At 42.4% G+C, this 19,276-nt stretch overlaps 1 protein-coding gene across 1 annotated transcript in view; it reads left to right on the top strand.

Moving 5' to 3' along the window:
* Positions 1-19,276, top strand: part of ITGAV (integrin subunit alpha V) — a 242,984-nt gene that overhangs the window by 38,008 nt on the left and 185,700 nt on the right. The window contains exons 4-5 of the mRNA XM_053698539.1: positions 5,255-5,372; positions 5,624-5,685. Of these exons, the coding sequence (XP_053554514.1) occupies positions 5,255-5,372; positions 5,624-5,685 (180 nt within the window). The remainder of the gene's footprint in view (positions 1-5,254; positions 5,373-5,623; positions 5,686-19,276) is intronic.

Genomic DNA, 19,276 nt, shown 5'->3' with positions numbered 1-19,276 from the left:
TTCTGACGCTTTAGTAGATATGTCTGATATACCCTCACAATGTACAGAAGCCAAAGCAGGAGAGCTTCTATCTGTGGGTGACATTTCTGATTCAGGGAAGGCGTTACTCCAGTCTGACTCTGAAATGACAGCATTTAAATTTAAGCTTGAACACCTCCGCTTGTTGCTCAAGGAGGTTTTAGCAACTCTGGACGACTGTGACACCATTGTAGTCCCAGAGAAATTGTGTAAAATGGACAAATACTTTGCAGTGCCTGTTTACACTGATGTTTTTCCAATCCCTAAGAGGTTTTCATAAATTATTACGAAGGAATGGGATAGACCAGGTGTACCATTCTCTCCCCCTCCTGCGTTTAAAAGGATGTTTCCCATAGATGCCGCTACACGGGACTCGTGGCAGACGGTCCCTAAGGTGGAGGGAGCAGTATCTACCCTAGCTAAGCGTACAACTATCCCCGTCGAGGACAGTTGTGCTTTCCTAGATCCAATGGATAAAAATTTAGAGGGTTTCCTTAAAAAAATCTTTATATAACAAGATTTTATTCTCCAGCCTCTTGCATGCATTGCCCCAGTCACTGCTGCAGCGACTTTCTGGTTCGAGTCTCTTGAAGAGGCTCTTCAGGTGGAGACCCCGTTGGATGATATCCTAGACAGGCTTAAAGCTCTTAAGTTAGCCAATTCATTTATTTCTGATGCCGTTTTTCATTTAACTAAGCTAACGGCTAAGAATTCAGGTTTTGCCATTCAGGCGCGTAGGGCGCTATGGCTTAAATCCTGGTCAGCTGACGTTACTTCAAAGTCTAAGCTTCTCAACATTCCCTTCAAGAGACAGACCCTATTCTGGCCTGGACTGAAGGAGATAATTTCTGATATTATTGGAGGGAAAGGCCACGCCCTTCCCCAGGATAGGTCCAACAAATTAAGGACCAAACAGACTAATTTTCGTTCCTTTCGGAACTTCAAGAGTGGCGTAGCTTCAACTTCCTCTACTGCAAAACAAGAAGGAAATTTTGCCCAGTCCAAGCCAGTCTGGAGACCTAACCAGGCTTGGAGCAAGGGAAAGCAGGCCAAAAAACCTGCTGCTGCCTCTAAGACAGCATGAAGGAGTAGCCCCCGATCCGGGACCGGATCTAGTCGGGGGCAGACTTTCTCTCTTCGCCCAGGCTTGGGCAAGAGACGTCCAGGATCCCTGGGCTCTGGAGATTGTTTCCCAGGGATATCTTCTGGATTTCAAAGCCTCATCTCTAAAAGGGAGATTTCATCTCTCACAATTATCTGCAAACCAGATAAAGAGAGAGGCATTCTTACGTTGTGTTCAAGACCTTCTGGTCATGGGAGTGATCCACCCAGTTCCAAGGGAGGAAAGGGGGCAAGGATTCTATTCAAATCTGTTTATAGTTCCCAAAAAAGAGGGAACTTTCAGACCAATCTTGGATCTCAAGATCCTAAACAAATTTCTCAGGGTCCCATCCTTCAAGATGGAGACTATTCGAACCATCCTACCTATGATCCAGGAGGGTCAATATATGACTACCGTGGACTTAAAGGATGCTTATCTCCACATTCCGATACACCGAGATCATCATCGGTTTCTCAGGTTTGCCTTCCTAGACAGGCATTACCAGTTTGTGGCTCTTCCCTTCGGGTTAGCCACGGCACCAAGAATCTTTACAAAGGTTCTAGGGTCCCTACTGGGGTTCTAAGGCCACGGGGCATAGCGGTGGCCCCTTACCTAGACAACATTCTGATACAGGCGTCGACTTTTCAAATCGCCAAGTCCCATACGGATATTGTTCTGGCCTTTCTAAGGGTCTCACGGGTGGAAGGTGAACGACGAAAAGAGTTCTCTCTCCCCTCTCACAAGAGTTTCCTTCCTAGGAACTCTGATAGATTCAGTAGAAATGAAGATTTTTCTGACAGAGGTCAGGTTGTCAAAGCTTCTAACTTCCTGCCGTGCTCTTTATTCCACTTCTCAGCCGTCAGTGGCTCAGTGTATGGAAGTAATCGGCTTAATGGTAGCGGCAATGGACATAGTTCCGTTTGCCCATCTACATCTCAGACCACTGCAACTTTGCATGCTTAATCAGTGGAATGGGGATTACACAGATTTGTCCCCTCTGCTAAATCTGGATCAAGAGACCAGAGATTCTCTTCCCTGGTGGCTATCTCGGGTCCATCTGTCCAGGGGAATGAGCTTCCGCAGGCCAGAATGGACTATAGTGATGACAGATGCCAGCCTTCTGGGGTGCAGTCTGGAACTCCCTGAAGGCTCAGGGTTCGTGGACTCAGGAGGAAGCCCTCCTTTCGATAAACATTCTGGAACTAAGAGCGATATTCAATGCGCTTCAGGCTTGGCCTCGGCTAGCTGCGGTCAGGTTCATCAGATTTCAGTCAGACAACATCACGACTGTAGCCTATATCAACCATCAGGGGGGTACAAAGAGCCCCCTGGCGATGTTGGAGGTTTCAAAGATAATTCTATGGGCAGAGGTTCACTCTTGCCATCTCTCAGCTATCCATATCCCAGGAGTAGAGAACTGGGAGGCGGATTTTTTAAGTCGGCAGACTTTTCATCCGGGGGAGTGGGAACTCCATCTGGAGGTATTTGCCCAGTTGATTCATCTATAGGGCAAACCAGAATTGGATCTCATGGCGTCTCGTCAGAACGCCAAGCTTCCTTGTTACGGGTCCAGGTCCAGAGATCCCAAGGCAGCGCTGATAGATGCTCTAGCAGCGCCCTGGTCCTTCAGCCTGGCTTATGTGTTTCCACCGTTTCCTCTGCTCCCTCGTCTGATTGCCAAGATCAAGCAGGAGAGAGCTTTGGTGATTTTGATAGCTCCTGCATGGCCACGCAGGACTTGGTACGCAGATCTGGTGGACATGTCATCCTTTCCACCATGGACTCTGCCGCTGAGACAGGACCTTCTACTTCAAGGTCCTTTCAAACATCCAAATCTAATTTCTCTGTGTCTGACTGCTTGGAGATTGAACGCTTGATTCTATCAAAGCGTGGTTTTTCCGAGTCGGTCATTGATACCTTAATTCAGGCTCGAGAGCCTGTCACCAGGAAAATCTATCATAAGATATGGTGTAAATATCTTCATTGGTGTGAATCCAAGGGTTACTCATGGAGTAAAGTCAGGATTCCTAGAATATTATCTTTTCTCCAGGAGGGATTGGAGAAAGGATTGTCTGCTAGTTCCTTAAAGGGACAGATTTCTGCTCTGTCTATTCTTTTGCACAAACGTCTGGCTGAGGTTCAAGACATTCAGGCGTTTTGTCAGGCTTTAGTTAGAATTAAGCCTGTGTTTAAACCTGTTGCTCCGCCATGGAGTTTAAATTTAGTTCTTAAGGTTCTTCAAGGGGTTCCGTTTGAACCTCTGCATTCCATAGATATTAAACTTTTATCTTGGAAAGTTCTGTTTCTAGTAGCTATCTCCTCGGCTCGAAGAGTTTCAGAGTTATCTGCTTTACAGTGCGATTCCCCTTATCTGATTTTCCATGCAGATAAGGTAGTTTTGCGTACTAAACCTGGGTTTCTTCCTAAGGTAGTATCTAATAAGAACATCAATCAGGAGATTGTTGTTCCTTCATTATGTCCTAATCCTTCCTCAAAGAAGGAACGTCTTTTACACAATCTTGATGTGGTTCGTGCTTTAAAGTTTTATTTACAAGCTACGAAGGATTTTTGTCAAACATCTGCTTTGTTTGTTGTCTACTCTGGACAGAGGAGAGGCCAAAAGGCTTTGGCAACTTCTCTATCTTTTTGGCTAAGAAGTATAATACGTTTAGCTTATGAGATTGCTGGCCAGCAGCCTCCTGAAAGAATCACAGCTCATTCCACTAGAGCGGTAGCTTCCACATGGGCTTTTAAAAATGAGGCCTCTGTTGAACAGATTTGTAAGGCGGCGACTTGGTCTTCGCTTCATACTTTTTCTAAATTCTACAAATTTGATACTTTTGCTTCCTCGGAGGCTATTTTTGGGAGAAAGGTCTTACAGGCAGTGGTGCCTTCCGTTTAAGGGCCTGCCTTGTCCCTCCCTTCATCCGTGTCCTAAAGCTTTGGTATTTGTATCCCACAAGTAATGGATGAACCCGTGGACTGGATACACCTTTACAAGAGAAAACAAAATTTATGCTTACCTGATAAATTTATTTCTCTTGTGGTGTATCCAGTCCACGGCCCGCCCTGTCATTTTTAGGCAGGTGTTTTTTATTTTAAACTAGAGTCACCACTGCACCCTATAGTTTCTCCTTTTTTCTTGCTTGTCTTCGGTCGAATGACTGGGGGTGGCAGTTAGGGGAGGAGCTATATAGACAGCTCTGCTTTGGGTGTCCTCTTGCAACTTCCTGTTGGGAAGGAGAATATCCCACAAGTAATGGATGAATCCGTGGACTGGATACACCACAAGAGAAATAAATTTATCAGGTAAGCATAAATTTTGTTTTCTGGGGAACAAGATCCTACTGAACATGTGCACAAGCTCACAGGGTATACGTATACTAGTCTGTGATTGGCTGATGTCTGTCACATGATACAGGGGACCAGAAAATGGGAGAAAAAATACATTTGTCAGAAAAAATGTATACTACTTATTTGAAATTCAGAGTAGGTGTTAAATTATTGTCTTTTTATTATGCCATTGTTAATTATGTAATTCTACTGCATTGAGTGGTCCTTTAATAAAACAACAACAACAAAAAAGCTACAAGTATCCAAATAAACAGAAAAACTAGATTATGTTAAAGAAAAATTATGTTTTGTGTAATGTTGTTATAAAGGAAGTTTTTGTTTGGTGTTTATTTTTATGCCAAGTGTGTGTGGAAGAACTTAAAAATACACTGTCAGAATGGGTTGTCGCCCTTATGTGAAATGCAGATTTTTTTTTTAATTGTGAAAAAAAATACATTTATGGCTTGTTCAATTGCAAGATTGTATAAAAGACAACTATGAAACATTTTATCTTCTTCCCTTCAAATAGAATTTGTTATTGAACAATAAAGTTATAGAATCCAAAATGTTGATAATTGGCAAGGTGAAGTGATGTCCAACGTGGAACTGTAAAATATGTTTGAAATATTTAGGAAATAATTACTTGTAGCACAGGGGGAGGGTGTGGAATTGCAACACAATATTAGGAGTAAAATAGAAAGTTTCTTAAAATTGCATGCTCTATCTGAATCATGAAAGAAAAATGCTGGGTTTAGTATCCCTTTAACTTGACACATCCAAAAGTTTCCTTATTTTTTGTAGGCATGTGCTCCTTTATATCACTGGAGAACTGAAAAAAAACAAGAAAAAGAGCCGGTTGGAACATGTTATTTACAGGATGGATCTACCATTGTCGAATATGCTCCATGTAGATCTAATTGTATGTATTCCATTTTTTTCTGAATATCAATAAATTAGCTCAAATAAGTCAGACCTCTATTGAACATGAGTGTATTCATTAAAGTTATAAAAGAAAAATAATGAACCCTAGCCAGTACTGCTTGTGAAATATTATAGTAACCAAAGAACTGACTGAGTAATACTGTGAGAGGCACGCCACACTATGTTCCTACTATTTTGTTAAAGAAATTGTATTTTTCATTTATCTAACCTACTTTTTTTTTTTTAAAGCAAAAATTGATGCCGAAGGGCAAGGATTCTGTCAAGGAGGATTTAGTATTGACTTTACGAAGGTAAGTGGTTTTCTTTAGTAGATTAATATTTATCAAATAAGTTTAACTGTTAACAGCAAATTACAATCTATATAGTGTAAGCTTTTGTAAACTGAAATATTTATTTTATTTGAGTAGAAAGGGCTCCAAAGTGTATATGTTGTATGTATATGTGTGTGTATATATATATATATATATATATATATATATATATGTGGCCCTCGGTTTACAACGGTTCAATTTACACCGTTTCAGAATAACAACCTTTTTTTCCAGTCATGTGACTGCTATTGAAAAGCATTGAGAAGCAGTGCATTAATTAAAATAGTCAGTAGGTGGAGCTGTCCGCTTGTGTTGCAGCAAAGCCAAGCAAGCAGAAAATAATCAGTTTAACCAGACCTGAGCTATCGAGCAGATTTCAAAGGAACAAGATCTTCCTGTCTATAAATCAGTCCCGATTGGAATGCATAGAAAGAACTGTTTGCAGAAAAATGCAAGTGAAGTCTGTGTTGTGTGATTATTTTATTAGGTTTATAATGCTTTTTAGCAAATGTTTTTGTTCATTTAACTTAGTTTAATTATATATTCTGTGTTGTGTGATTATTTGATTAGGTTTATAATGCTGTTTAGCATTTAAAGTCTTAATTTCAAAGCTTTAAAAATAATGTATTAGGTGTTACTTATGACAATTTTGAGAGGGGCCTGGAACCTAACTCCCTCACTTCCCATTGACTTACATTATAAACTGGGTTTCAATTTACAACGGTTTCGATTTACAACCATTCCTTCTGGAACCTAACCCTGGCGTAAACTGAGGGCTACCTGTATGTATGTATGTGTATATATATATATATATATATATATATATATATATATATATACACACACACACACAGTGGATATAAAAAGTCTACACACCCCTGTTTAAATGTCAGATTTCTGTGATGTAAAAAAATGAGACAAAGATAAATCATTTCAGAACTTTTTCCACCTTTAATGTGACCTATAAACTGTACAACTCAATTGAAAAACAAACTGAAATCTTTTAGGTAAAGGGAAATAAAACTAAAAAACTAAAATAATATGGTTGCATAACTGTGAACACCCTTTTATAACTGGGGATGTAGCTGTGTTTAGAATTGATCAATCGCATTCAAAATCATGTTAAATAGGAGTCAGTACACACCTGTCATCATTTAAAATGCCTCTGATTAACCCCAAATAAAGTTCAGCTGTTCTAGTAGGTCTTTCCTGACATTTTCTTAGTCGCATCCTACAGCAAAAGCCATGGTCCGCAGAGAGCTTCTAAAGCATCAGAGGGATCTCATTGTTAAAAGGTATCAGTCAGGAGAAGGGTACAAAAGAATTTCTAAGGCATTAGATATACCATGGAACACAGTGAAGACAGTCATCATCAAGTGAAGAAAATATGGTGCAACAGTGACATTACCAAGAACTGGATGTCCCTCCAAAATTGATGAAAAGACGAGAAGAAAACTGGTCTGGGAGGCTGCCAAGAGGCCTACAGCAACATTAAAGGAGCTGCAGGAATATCTGGCAAGTACTGGCTGTGTGGTACATGTGACAACAATCGCCCGTATTCTTCATATGTCTGGGCTATGTGTCCGGTCCACGGCGTCATCCTTACTTGTGGGAATATCTCTTCCCCAACAGGAATTGGCAAAGAGTCCCAGCAAAGCTGGCCATATAGTCCCTCCTAGGCTCCGCCCACCCCAGTCATTCTCTTTGCCGTTGCACAGGCAACATCTCCACGGAGATGGTTAAGAGTATGTGGTGTTTAGTTGTAGTGCTGGTATGTACTATTTACTCTGAAACAGAAAAAGATGAAGATTTCTGTTTGTGAGAGGAAGATGATTTTAGCAGACAGTAACTAAAATCGATTGCTGTTTCCACATAGGACTGTTGAGATGAAGTAACTTCAGTTGGGGGAAACAGCAGACTTTTCTGCTTAAGGTATGACTAGCCATATTTCTAACAAGACTGTGTAATGCTGGAAGGCTGTCATTTCCCCTCATGGGGACCGGTAAGCCATTTTCTTAGTCTCAAACAGAATAAAGGGCTTAATATGGGCTATAAAACTGGTAGGCACTTTTATGGGCTAAATCGATTGCTTTATTTGGACATTTTATTCATGTTTATGCTGATAATTCACACTTATAAACTTGGGGAACGTTTTTTAACGTCAGGCACTAGGTTAGACACCTTTTCCAATCAGGAAGGGCCTTCCCAGTTGTAGGCTGAGCTTCATTTTCGCGCCATTACTGCGCAGTTGTTTTTGAGAGTCAAGACATGCAGATGCATGTGTGAGGACCTGAAAGTAGTTGGAAAAGTTCCTAGAAGGCGTCATTTGGTATCGTATTCCCCTCTGGGCTTGGTAAAGTCACAGCAAAGGCTGTAGCTGGGACTGTATAGGGGTTAAATCTGTAACCGGCTCCGGTTTCGTTATTTTAAGGGTTAAAGCTCTGAAATTTGGTGTGCAATACTTTTAATGCTTTAAGACACTGTGGTGAAATTTTGGTAAATTTGGAACAATTCCTTCATATTTTTTCACATATTCAGTAATAAAGTGTGCTCTGTTTAAAATTTAAAGAGACAGTAACGGTTTTGTTTTAAAACGGTTTTTGTGCTTTATTGACAAGTTTAAGCCTGTTTAACATGTCTGTGCCTTCAGATAAGCTATGTTCTATATGTATGAAAGTCAATGTGTCTCCCCCTTCAAAATTGTGTGATAATTGTGCCATAGCGTCCAAACAATGTAAGGACAATACTGTCACAGATAATGAAGTTGCCCAAGATGATTCATCAGATGAAGGGAGTAGACATGGTTCTACATCATCTCCTTCTGTGTCTATACCAGTTTTGCCCACGCAGGAGGCTCCTAGTACTTCTAGCGCGCCAATGCTTATTACCATGCAACAATTGACGGCTGTAATGGATAACTCCATAGCAAATATTTTATCCAAAATGCCTGCATATCAGAGAAAGCGCGATTGCTCTGTTTTAAACACTGAAGAGCAGGAGGGCGCTGATGATAATTGTTCTGTCATACCCTCACACCAATCTGAAGGGGCCATGAGGGAGGTTTTGTCAGATGGGGAAATTTCAGATTCAGGAAAAATTTCTCAACAGGCTGAACCTGATGTTGTGACATTTAAATTTAAATTAGAACATCTCCGCGCACTACTTAAGGAGGTGTTATCTACTCTGGATGATTGTGACAACTTGGTCATTCCAGAAAAATTATGCAAGATGGACAAGTTCCTAGAGGTTCCGGTGCACCCCGACGCTTTTCCTATACCCAAGCGGGTGGCGGACATAGTGAATAAGGAGTGGGAGAAGCTCGGCATACCTTTTGTTCCCCCTCCTATATTTAAGAAATTATTTCCTATGGTCGACCCCAGAAAGGACTTATGGCAGACAGTCCCTAAGGTCGAGGGGGCAGTTTCTACTCTAAACAAGCGCACTACTATTCCTATCGAGGATAGTTGTGCTTTCAAAGATCCTATGGATAAAAAATTGGAGGGTTTGCTTAAAAAGATTTTTGTACAGCAAGGTTACCTTCTACAACCCATTTCGTGCATTTTTCCTGTCACTACAGCAGCGTGGTTCTGGTTCGAGGAACTAGAAAAGTCGCTCAGTAGAGAGACTCCATATGAGGAGGTTATGGACAGAGTTCACGCACTTAAGTTGGCTAACTCTTTTATTTTAGATGCCGCTTTGCAATTAGCTAGATTAGCAGGGAAAAATTCAGGGTTTGCAATTGTGGCGCGCAGAGCGCTTTGGCTAAAGTCTTGGTCAGCGGATGTATCATCCAAGACAAAATTGCTTAACATCCCCTTCAACCGATGCAAGGCTGGAACAAGGGTAAGCAGGCCAAGAAGTCTGCTGCCGCTAACAAAACAGCATGAAGGAGTAGCCCCCGATCCGGGACCGGATCTAGTGGGGGGCAGACTCTCTCTCTTTGCTCAGGCTTGGGCAAGAGATGTTCAGGATCCCTGGACGCTAGAAATAGTTTCTCAGGGTTATCTTCTGGAATTCAAGGAACTACCCCCAAGGGGAAGGTTCCACATGTCTCACTTATCCTCAAACCAAATAAAGAGACAGGCGTTCTTACATTGTGTAGAAGACCTGTTAAAGATGGGAGTGATGCACCCAGTTCCAATGACGGAACAAGGAATGGGATTTTACTCAAATCTGTTCGTAGTTCCCAAAAAAGAGGGAACCTTCAGACCAATTCTGGATTTAAAGATCCTAAACAAATTTCTCAGGGTACCATCGTTCAAAATGGAAACCATTCGAACAATTCTACCCACTATCCAAGAAGGTCAATTTATGACTACCGTGGATCTAAAGGATGCGTACCTACATATTCCTATCCACAAAGAACATCATCAGTTCCTAAGGTTCGCCTTTCTGGACAAACATTACCAGTTTGTGGCCCTCCCATTCGGATTAGCCACTGCTCCAAGGATTTTCACAAAGGTACTCGGGTCCCTTCTAGCGGTTCTAAGACCGAGGGGCAGTAGTACCATACTTGGACGACATTCTAATACAAGCGTCGTCCCTTTCAAAAGCAAAGGCTCATACAGACATCGTTCTGGCCTTTCTCAGATCTCACGGATGGAAGGTGAACATAGAAAAAAGTTCTCTGTCTCCGTCAACAAGAGTTCCCTTCTTGGGAACAATAATAGATAACTTAGAAATGAGGATTTTTCTGACAGATGTCAGAAAGTCAAAACTTCTAAGCGCTTGTCAAGTTCTTCATTCTGTTCCATGTCCTTCCATAGCTCAGTGCATGGAAGTAGTAGGGTTGATGGTGGCAGCAATGGACATAGTTCCTTTTGCGCGAATTCATCTAAGACCATTACAACTGTGCATGCGGAAACAGTTGCAATGGGGACTATACAGACTTGTCTCCAGTGATTCAAGTAGATCAGAAGACCAGAGATTCACTGCGTTGGTGGCTAACCCTGGGCCACCTATCCCAGGGAATGAGCTTCCGCAGACCAGAGTGGGTCATTGTCACGACCGACGCCAGTCTAGTGGGCTGGGGCGCGGTCTGGGAATCCCTGAAAGCTCAGGGACTATGGTCTCGGGAAGAGTCTCTTCTCCCGATAAACATTCTGGAACTAAGAGCGATATTCAATGCTCTCAGGGCTTGGCCTCAGCTTGCAAAGGCCAGATTCATAAGATTCCAATCAGACAACATGACGACTGTTGCGTATATCAATCATCAGGGGGGAACAAGAAGTTCCCTGGCGATGAAAGAAGTGACCAAAATAATACAATGGGCGGAGGATCTTCTGAGTCGTCAGACATTCCATCCGGGGGAGTGGGAACTCCACCCGGAGATCTTTGCCCAGTTGACTCAATTATGGGGCATTCCAGACATGGATCTAATGGCGTCTCGTCAGAACTTCAAGGTTCCTTGCTACGGGTCCAGATCCAGGGATCCCAAGGCGACTCTAGTGGATGCACTAGTAGCACCTTGGACCTTCAACCTAGCTTATGTGTTCCCACCGTTTCCTCTCATTCCCAGGCTGGTAGCCAGGATCAAACAGGAGAGGGCCTCGGTGATCTTGATAGCTCCTGCGTGGCCACGCAGGACTTGGTATGCAGACCTGGTGAATATGTCATCGGTTCCACCATGGAAGCTACCTCTGAGACAGGACCTTCTTGTTCAGGGTCCATTCGAACATCCAAATCTGTTCTCCCTCCAGCTGACGGCTTGGAGTTTGAACGCTTGTTTCTATCAAAGCGTGGGTTTTCAGATTCTGTGATAGATACTCTGGTTCAGGCCAGAAAACCGGTAACTAGAAAGATTTACCATAAAATATGGAAAAGATATATCTGCTGGTGTGAATCCAAGGGATTCCCATGGAATAAGATAAAAATTCCTAAGATTCTTTCCTTTCTGCAAGAAGGTTTGGATAAAGGATTATCTGCGAGTTCTCTAAAAGGACAGATTTCTGCTTTATCTGTCTTACTACACAAACGACTGGCAGCTGTGCCTGATGTTCAAGCATTTGTTCAGGCTCTGGTTAGGATCAAGCCTGTATACAGACCTTTGACTCCTCCCTGGAGTTTAAATCTAGTTCTTTCAGTTCTTCAAGGGGTTCCGTTTGAACCTCTACATTCCATAGATATTAAGTTGTTATCTTGGAAAGTTTTGTTTTTGGTTGCTATTTCTTCTGCTAGAAGAGTTTCAGAGTTATCTGCTCTGCAGTGTTCTCCGCCCTATCTGGTGTTTCATGCAGATAAGGTGGTTTTGCGTACTAAGCCTGGTTTTCTTCCAAAGGTTGTTTCTAACAAAAATATTAACCAGGAGATAGTTGTACCTTCTTTGTGTCCGAATCCAGTTTCAAAGAAGGAACGTTTATTACACAATTTGGACGTAGTCCGTGCTCTAAAATTCTATTTAGAAGCTACAAAAGATTTCAGACGAACATCTTCTCTGTTTGTCGTCTATTCTGGTAAAAGGAGAGGTCAAAAAGCGACTTCTACTTCTCTTTCCTTTTGGCTTAAAAGCATCATCCGATTGGCTTAAGAGACTGCCGGACGGCAGCCTCCTGAAAGAATCACAGCTCACTCCACTAGGGCTGTGGCTTCCACATGGGCCTTCAAGAACGAGGCTTCTGTTGATCAGATATGTAAGGCAGCGACTTGGTCTTCACTGCACACTTTTGCCAAATTTTACAAATTTGATACTTTTGCTTCTTCGGAGGCTATTTTTGGGAGAGAGGTTTTGCAAGCCGTGGTGCCTTCTGTTTAGGCAACCTGATTTGCTCCCTCCCTTCATCCGTGTCCTAAAGCTTTGGTATTGGTTCCCACAAGTAAGGATGACGCCGTGGACCGGACACACCAATGTTGGAGAAAACAGAATTTATGCTTACCTGATAAATTACTTTCTCCAACGGTGTGTCCGGTCCACGGCCCGCCCTAGTTTTTTTAATCAGGTCTGATTAATTATTTTCTCTAACTACAGTCACCACGGTACCATATGGTTTCTCCTATTTTTTCCTCCTGTCCGTCGGTCGAATGACTGGGGTGGGCGGAGCCTAGGAGGGACTATATGGCCAGCTTTGCTGGGACTCTTTGCCATTTCCTGTTGGGGAAGAGATATTCCCACAAGTAAGGATGACGCCGTGGACCGGACACACTGTTGGAGAAAGTAATTTATCAGGTAAGCATAAATTCTGTTTTCTTACAAAAAAAAAAAAATCCAAAGCCCGGCTAAATTTTGCAAAAACACATCTGAAGTTTCCCAAAAGCATGTGAGAAAAGCTGTTATGGTCTGATGAAACCAAAGTTGAACTTTTTGGCCATAATTCCAAAAGATATGTTTGGCGCAAAAACAACACTGCATATCACCAAAAGAACACCATACCCACAGTGAAGCATGGTGGTGTCCGCATCATGCTTTGGGGCTTTTTTTCTTCAGCTGGAACTGGGGCCTTAGTCAAGGTAGAGTGAATAATGAACAGTTCCAAATACCAGACAATACTGGCACAAAACCTTCAGGCTTCTGCTAGAAAGCTGAACATGAAGAGGAACTTCATCTTTCAGCATGACAACGACCCAAAGCATACATCCAAATTAACAAAGGAATGGCTTCACCAGCAGAAGATTAAAGTTTTGGGATGTCCCAGCCAGAGCCCAGACCTGAATCCAATTCAAAATCTGTGGGGTGATCTGAAGATGGCTGTGCACAAGAGTGGATATAAAAAGTCTACACACCTTTGTTAAAATGTCAGGTTTCTGTGATGTAAAAAAAATTAGACAAAGATAAATCATTTCAGAACTTTTTCCACCTTTAATGTGACCTATAAACAACACAACCCAATTTAAAAACAAATTGAAATCTTTAAAGGGATACAAACCCCAATTTTTTTCTTTCATGATTCAGATAGAGCATGCAATTTTAAGCAACTTTCTAATTTACTCCTATTATCAATTTTTCTTTGTTCATGTTATCTTGATTTTAAAAAGCAATAATAAAAGATTAGGAGCCGGTCCATTTTCTCCAACATAGGTGTGTCCGGTCCACGGCGTCATCCTTACTTGTGGGATATTCTCTTCCCCAACAGGAAATGGCAAAGAGCCCAGCAAAGCTGGTCACATGATCCCTCCTAGGCTCCGCCTACCCCAGTCATTCTCTTTGCCGTTGCACAGGCAACATCTCCACGGAGATGGCTAAGAGTTTTTTGGTGTTTAAATGTAGTTTTTATTCTTCAATCAAGTGTTTGTTATTTTAAAATAGTGCTGGTATGTACTATTTACTCTGAAACAGAAAAGAGAAGAAGATTTCTGTTTGTAAGAGGAAGATGATTTTAGCAAACGTTACTAAAATCGATTGCTGTTTCCACACAGAACTGTTGAGATGAAGTAACTTCAGTTGGGGGAAGCAGTTGGCAGACTTTTCTGCCTGAGGTATGACTGGCCACATTTCTAACAAGACTTTGTAATGCTGGAAGGCTGTCATTTTCCCTATGGGGACCGGTAAGCCATTTTCTTAGATTAAGTAAAAGAATAAAGGGCTTTATAAGGGCTTAAAAAACTGGTAGACATTTTTCTGGGCTAAAACGATTACTTTGCTAAGCATATTTGGCAGATTATAACTCTTTATAGTTATTATAATCTTGGGGATTGTTGTTAAAAAACGGCAGGCACTGTATGGACACCTTTTTCAGATGGGGGCCTTCTCTAGTCATAGGCAGAGCCTCATTTTCGCGCCACTAATGCGTAGTTGTTTTTGGAAAGCAAGGCATGCAGATGCATGTGTGAGGAGCTAAGAACCACTGAAAACGCTTATAGAAGGCGTCATTTGGTATCGTATTCCCCTCTGGGCTTGGTTGGGTCTCAGCAAAGCAGATACCTGGGACTGTATAGGGGTTAAATGTAAAAACGGCTCCGGTTCCGTTATTTTAAGGGTTAAAGCTTTCAAATTTGGTGTGCAATACTTTTAAGGCTTTAAGACACTGTGGTGAAATATTTTGGTGAATTTTGAACAATTGCTTCATGCTTTTTCGCATATTCAGTAATAAAGTGTGTTCTGTTTAAAATTTAAAGTGACAGTAACGGTTTTATTTTAAAACGTTTTTTGTGCTTTGTTGACAAGTTTAAGCCTGTTTAACATGTCTGAACCATCAGATAAGCAATGTTCTATATGTATGAAAGCCAATGTGTCTCCCCATTTAAATATATGTGATAATTGTGACATAGTGTCCAAACAAAGTAGGGACAATGATGCCACAGATAATAATATTGCCCAAGATGATTCTTCAGATGAGGTGAGTAAGCATGGTACTGCATCATCCCCTTCTGTGTCTACACCAGTTTTGCCCACACAAGAGGCCCCTAGTACATCTAGTGCGCCAATACTTATTACCATGCAACAATTAACGGCTGTTATGGATAATTCTATTGCAAATATTTTATCTAAAATGCCTACTTATCAGAGAAAGCGCGATTGCTCTGTTTTAAACACTGAAGAGCAAGAGGACGCTGATGATAACGTTTCTGACATACCCTCACACCAATCTGAAGGGGCCAGGAGGGAGGTTTTGTCTGAGGGAGAAATTTCAGATTCAGGAAAAATTTCTCAACAAGCTGAACCTGATGTTGTAACATTTAAATTTAAATTAGAACATCTCCGCGCACTGCTTAAGGAGGTATTATCTACTCTGGATGATTGTGACAATTTGGTCATTCCAGAGAAATTATGTAAGATGGACAAGTTCCTAGAGGTTTCGGTGCCCCCCGATGCTTTTCCTATACCCAAGCGGGTGGCGGACATAGTAAATAAGGAATGGGAAAGGCCCGGCATACCTTTTGTTCCTCCCCCTATATTTAAGAAATTATTTCCTATAGTCGACCCCAGAAAGGACTTATGGCAGACAGTCCCTAAGGTCGAGGGGGCGGTCTCTACTCTAAACAAACGCACTACTATTCCCATAGAAGATAGTTGTGCTTTCAAAGATCCTATGGATAAAAAATTAGAGGGTTTGCTTAAAAAGATATTTGTTCAGCAAGGTTACCTTCTACAACCAATTTCATGCATTGTTCCTGTCACTACGGCAGCGTGTTTCTGGTTCGAAGAACTAGAAAAGTCGCTCAATAAAGAATCTTCGTATGAGGAGGTTATGGACAGAGTTCAAGCACTTAAATTGGCTAACTCTTTTATTCTAGATGCCGCTTTGCAATTAGCTAGATTAGCGGCGAAAAATTCAGGGTTTGCTATCGTGGCGCGCAGAGCGCTTTGGCTAAAGTCCTGGTCAGCGGATGTGTCTTCCAAGACAAAATTGCTTAACATCCCTTTCAAGGGTAAAACACTGTTTGGTCCTGATTTGAAAGAGATTATTTCAGACATCACCGGGGGAAAGGGCCACGCCCTTCCTCAGGATAGGTCTTTTAAGGCTAGAAATAAGCCTAATTTTTGTCCCTTTCACAGAAACGGACCAGCCTCTACTTCTACATCCTCTAAGCAAGAGGGTAATACTTCTCAACCCAAACCAGCCTGGAGACCGATGGAAGGCTGGAACAAGGGTAAGCAGGCCAAGAAGCCTGCCACTGCTACCAAAACAGCATGAAGGGATGGCCCCCGATCCGGGACCGGATCTGGTGGGGGGCAGACTTTCTCTCTTTGCTCAGGCCTGGGCAAGAGATGTTCAGGATCCTTGGGCACTAGAAATAGTTTCTCAAGGTTATCTCCTGGAATTCAAGGAACTACCCCCAAGGGGAAGGTTCCACAGGTCTCAATTATCTTCAAACCAAATAAAAAGACAGGCATTCTTACATTGTGTAGAAGACCTGTTAAAGATGGGAGTAATTCATCCAGTTCCAATAGGAGAACAAGGGATGGGGTTTTACTCCAACCTGTTCATAGTTCCCAAAAAAGAGGGAACATTCAGACCAATTTTAGATCTCAAGATCCTAAACAAATTTCTCAGGGTTCCATCGTTCAAAATGGAAACCATTCGAACGATCCTTCCTACCATCCAGGAAGGTCAATTTATGACCACGGTGGATATAAAGGATGCGTACCTACATATTCCTATCCACAAGGAACATCATCAGTTTCTAAGGTTCGCTTTTCTGGACAAGCATTACCAGTTTGTGGCACTTCCATTCGGATTAGCCACTGCTCCGAGAATTTTCACAAAGGTACTAGGGTCCCTTCTAGCGGTTCTAAGACCAAGGGGCATTGCAGTAGTACCGTACTTGGACGACATCCTGATTCAAGCGTCGTCTCTGTCATAAGCAAAGGCTCATACGGACATCGTCCTAGCCTTTCTCAGATCTCACGGATGGAAAGTGAACATAGAAAAAAGTTCTCTTTCCCCGTCAACAAGAGTTCCCTTCTTGGGAACAATAATAGACTCCTTAGAAATGAGGATTTTTCTGACAGAGGTCAGAAAATCAAAACTTCTAAGCTCTTGTCAAGTACTTCATTCTGTTCTTTGTCCTTCCATAGCGCAGTGCATGGAAGTAATAGGATTGATGGTTGCAGCAATGGACATAGTTCCTTTTGCACGAATTCATCTAAGACCATTACAACTGTGCATGCTCAGACAGTGGAATGGGGATTATACAGACTTGTCTCCGACGATTCAAGTAGATCAAAGGACCAGAGATTCACTCCGTTGGTGGCTGATCCTGGACAACCTGTCACAGGGAATGAGCTTCCGCAGACCAGAGTGGGTCATTGTCACGACCGACGCCAGTCTGGTGGGCTGGGGCGCGGTCTGGGAACCCCTGAAAGCTCAGGGTCTATGGTCTCGGGAAGAATCTCTTCTCCCGATAAACATTCTGGAACTGAGAGCGATATTCAATGCTCTCAAAGCTTGGCCTCATCTAGCAAAGGCCAAATTCATAAGGTTTCAATCAGACAACATGACGACAGTTGCATATATCAACCATCAGGGGGGAACAAGGAGTTCCCTGGCGATGGAGGAAGTGACCAAGATAATTCAATGGGCGGAGGATCACTCCTGCCACTTGTCTGCAATCCACATCCCAGGAGTGGAAAATTGGGAAGCGGATTTTCTGAGTCGTCAGACATTCCATCCGGGGGAGTGGGAACTCCATCCGGAAATCTTTGCCCAAATAACTCGATTATGGGGCATTCCAGACATGGATCTGATGGCCTCTCGTCAGAACTTCAAGGTTCCTTGTTACGGGTCCAGATCCAGGGATCCCAAGGCGACTCTAGTAGATGCACTAGTAGCACCTTGGACCTTCAACCTAGCTTATGTATTCCCACCGTTTCCTCTCATTCCCAGGCTGGTAGCCAGGATCAATCAGGAGAGGGCTTCGGTGATCTTGATAGCTCCTGCGTGGCCACGCAGGACTTGGTATGCAGACCTGGTGAATATGTCATCGGCTCCACCATGGAAGCTACCTTTGAGACAGGACCTTCTTGTTCAAGGTCCTTTCGAACATCCTAATCTGGTTTCCCTCCAACTGACTGCTTGGAGATTGAACGCTTGATTTTATCAAAGCGTGGGTTTTCAGATTCTGTAATAGATACTCTTATTCAGGCTAGAAAGCCTGTAACTAGAAAAATTTACCATAAGATAGGGAAAAAATATATCTGTTGGTGTGAATCTAAAGGATTCCCATGGAACAAGATAAAAATTCCTAAGATTCTATCCTTTCTACAAGAAGGTTTGGAGAAAGGATTATCTGCAAGTTCTCTGAAGGGACAGATCTCTGCGTTATCTGTTTTACTTCACAAAAGGCTGGCAGCTGTGCCAGACGTTCAGGCGTTTGTTCAGGCTCTGGTTAGAATCAAGCCTGTTTACAGACCTTTGACTCCTCCCTGGAGTCTTAATCTAGTTCTTTCAGTTCTTCAAGGGGTTCCGTTTGAACCCTTACATTCCGTAGATATTAAGTTATTATCTTGGAAAGTTTTGTTTTTGGTTGCAATTTCTTCTGCTAGAAGAGTTTCTGAGTTATCTGCTCTGCAGTGTTCTCCGCCCTATCTGGTGTTCCATGCAGATAAGGTGGTTTTGCGTACTAAGCCTGGTTTTCTTCCGAAAGTTGTCCTAAAGCTTTGGTATTGGTTCCCACAAGTAAGGATGACGCCGTGGACCGGACACACCTATGTTGGAGAAAACAGAATTTATGCTTACCTGATAAATTACTTTCTCCAACGGTGTGTCCGGTCCACGGCCCGCCCTGGTTTTTTTTAATCAGGTCTGATGAATTATTTTCTACAGTCACCACGGTATCATATGGTTTCTCCTATGCATATTTCCTCCTGTACGTCGGTCGAATGACTGGGGTAGGCGCAGCCTAGGAGGGATCATGTGACCAGCTTTGCTGGGCTCTTTGCCATTTCCTGTTGGGGAAGAGAATATCCCACAAGTAAGGATGACGCCGTGGACCGGACACACCGTTGGAGAAAGTAATTTATCAGGTAAGCATAAATTCTGTTTTTAGTTCAGCACCTCGGTAGCACTTGCTGATTGGTTTGCTACATTTAGCCACAAATGAGCAAGTGCTACCCAGGTGCTGAACAAAAAATGGTCCAGCTCTAAAGCTTACAGTACTGCTTTTTCAAATCAAGATAACATGAGAACAAAGAAAA

This window comes from Bombina bombina, chromosome 1 (genome assembly GCF_027579735.1).
Source record: "Bombina bombina isolate aBomBom1 chromosome 1, aBomBom1.pri, whole genome shotgun sequence".
NCBI classification, from domain to species: Eukaryota; Metazoa; Chordata; class Amphibia; order Anura; family Bombinatoridae; genus Bombina; species Bombina bombina.
The sequence above is the reverse complement of the archived record's forward strand: the minus strand, read 5'-3'. Positions and strand labels throughout refer to the sequence as shown.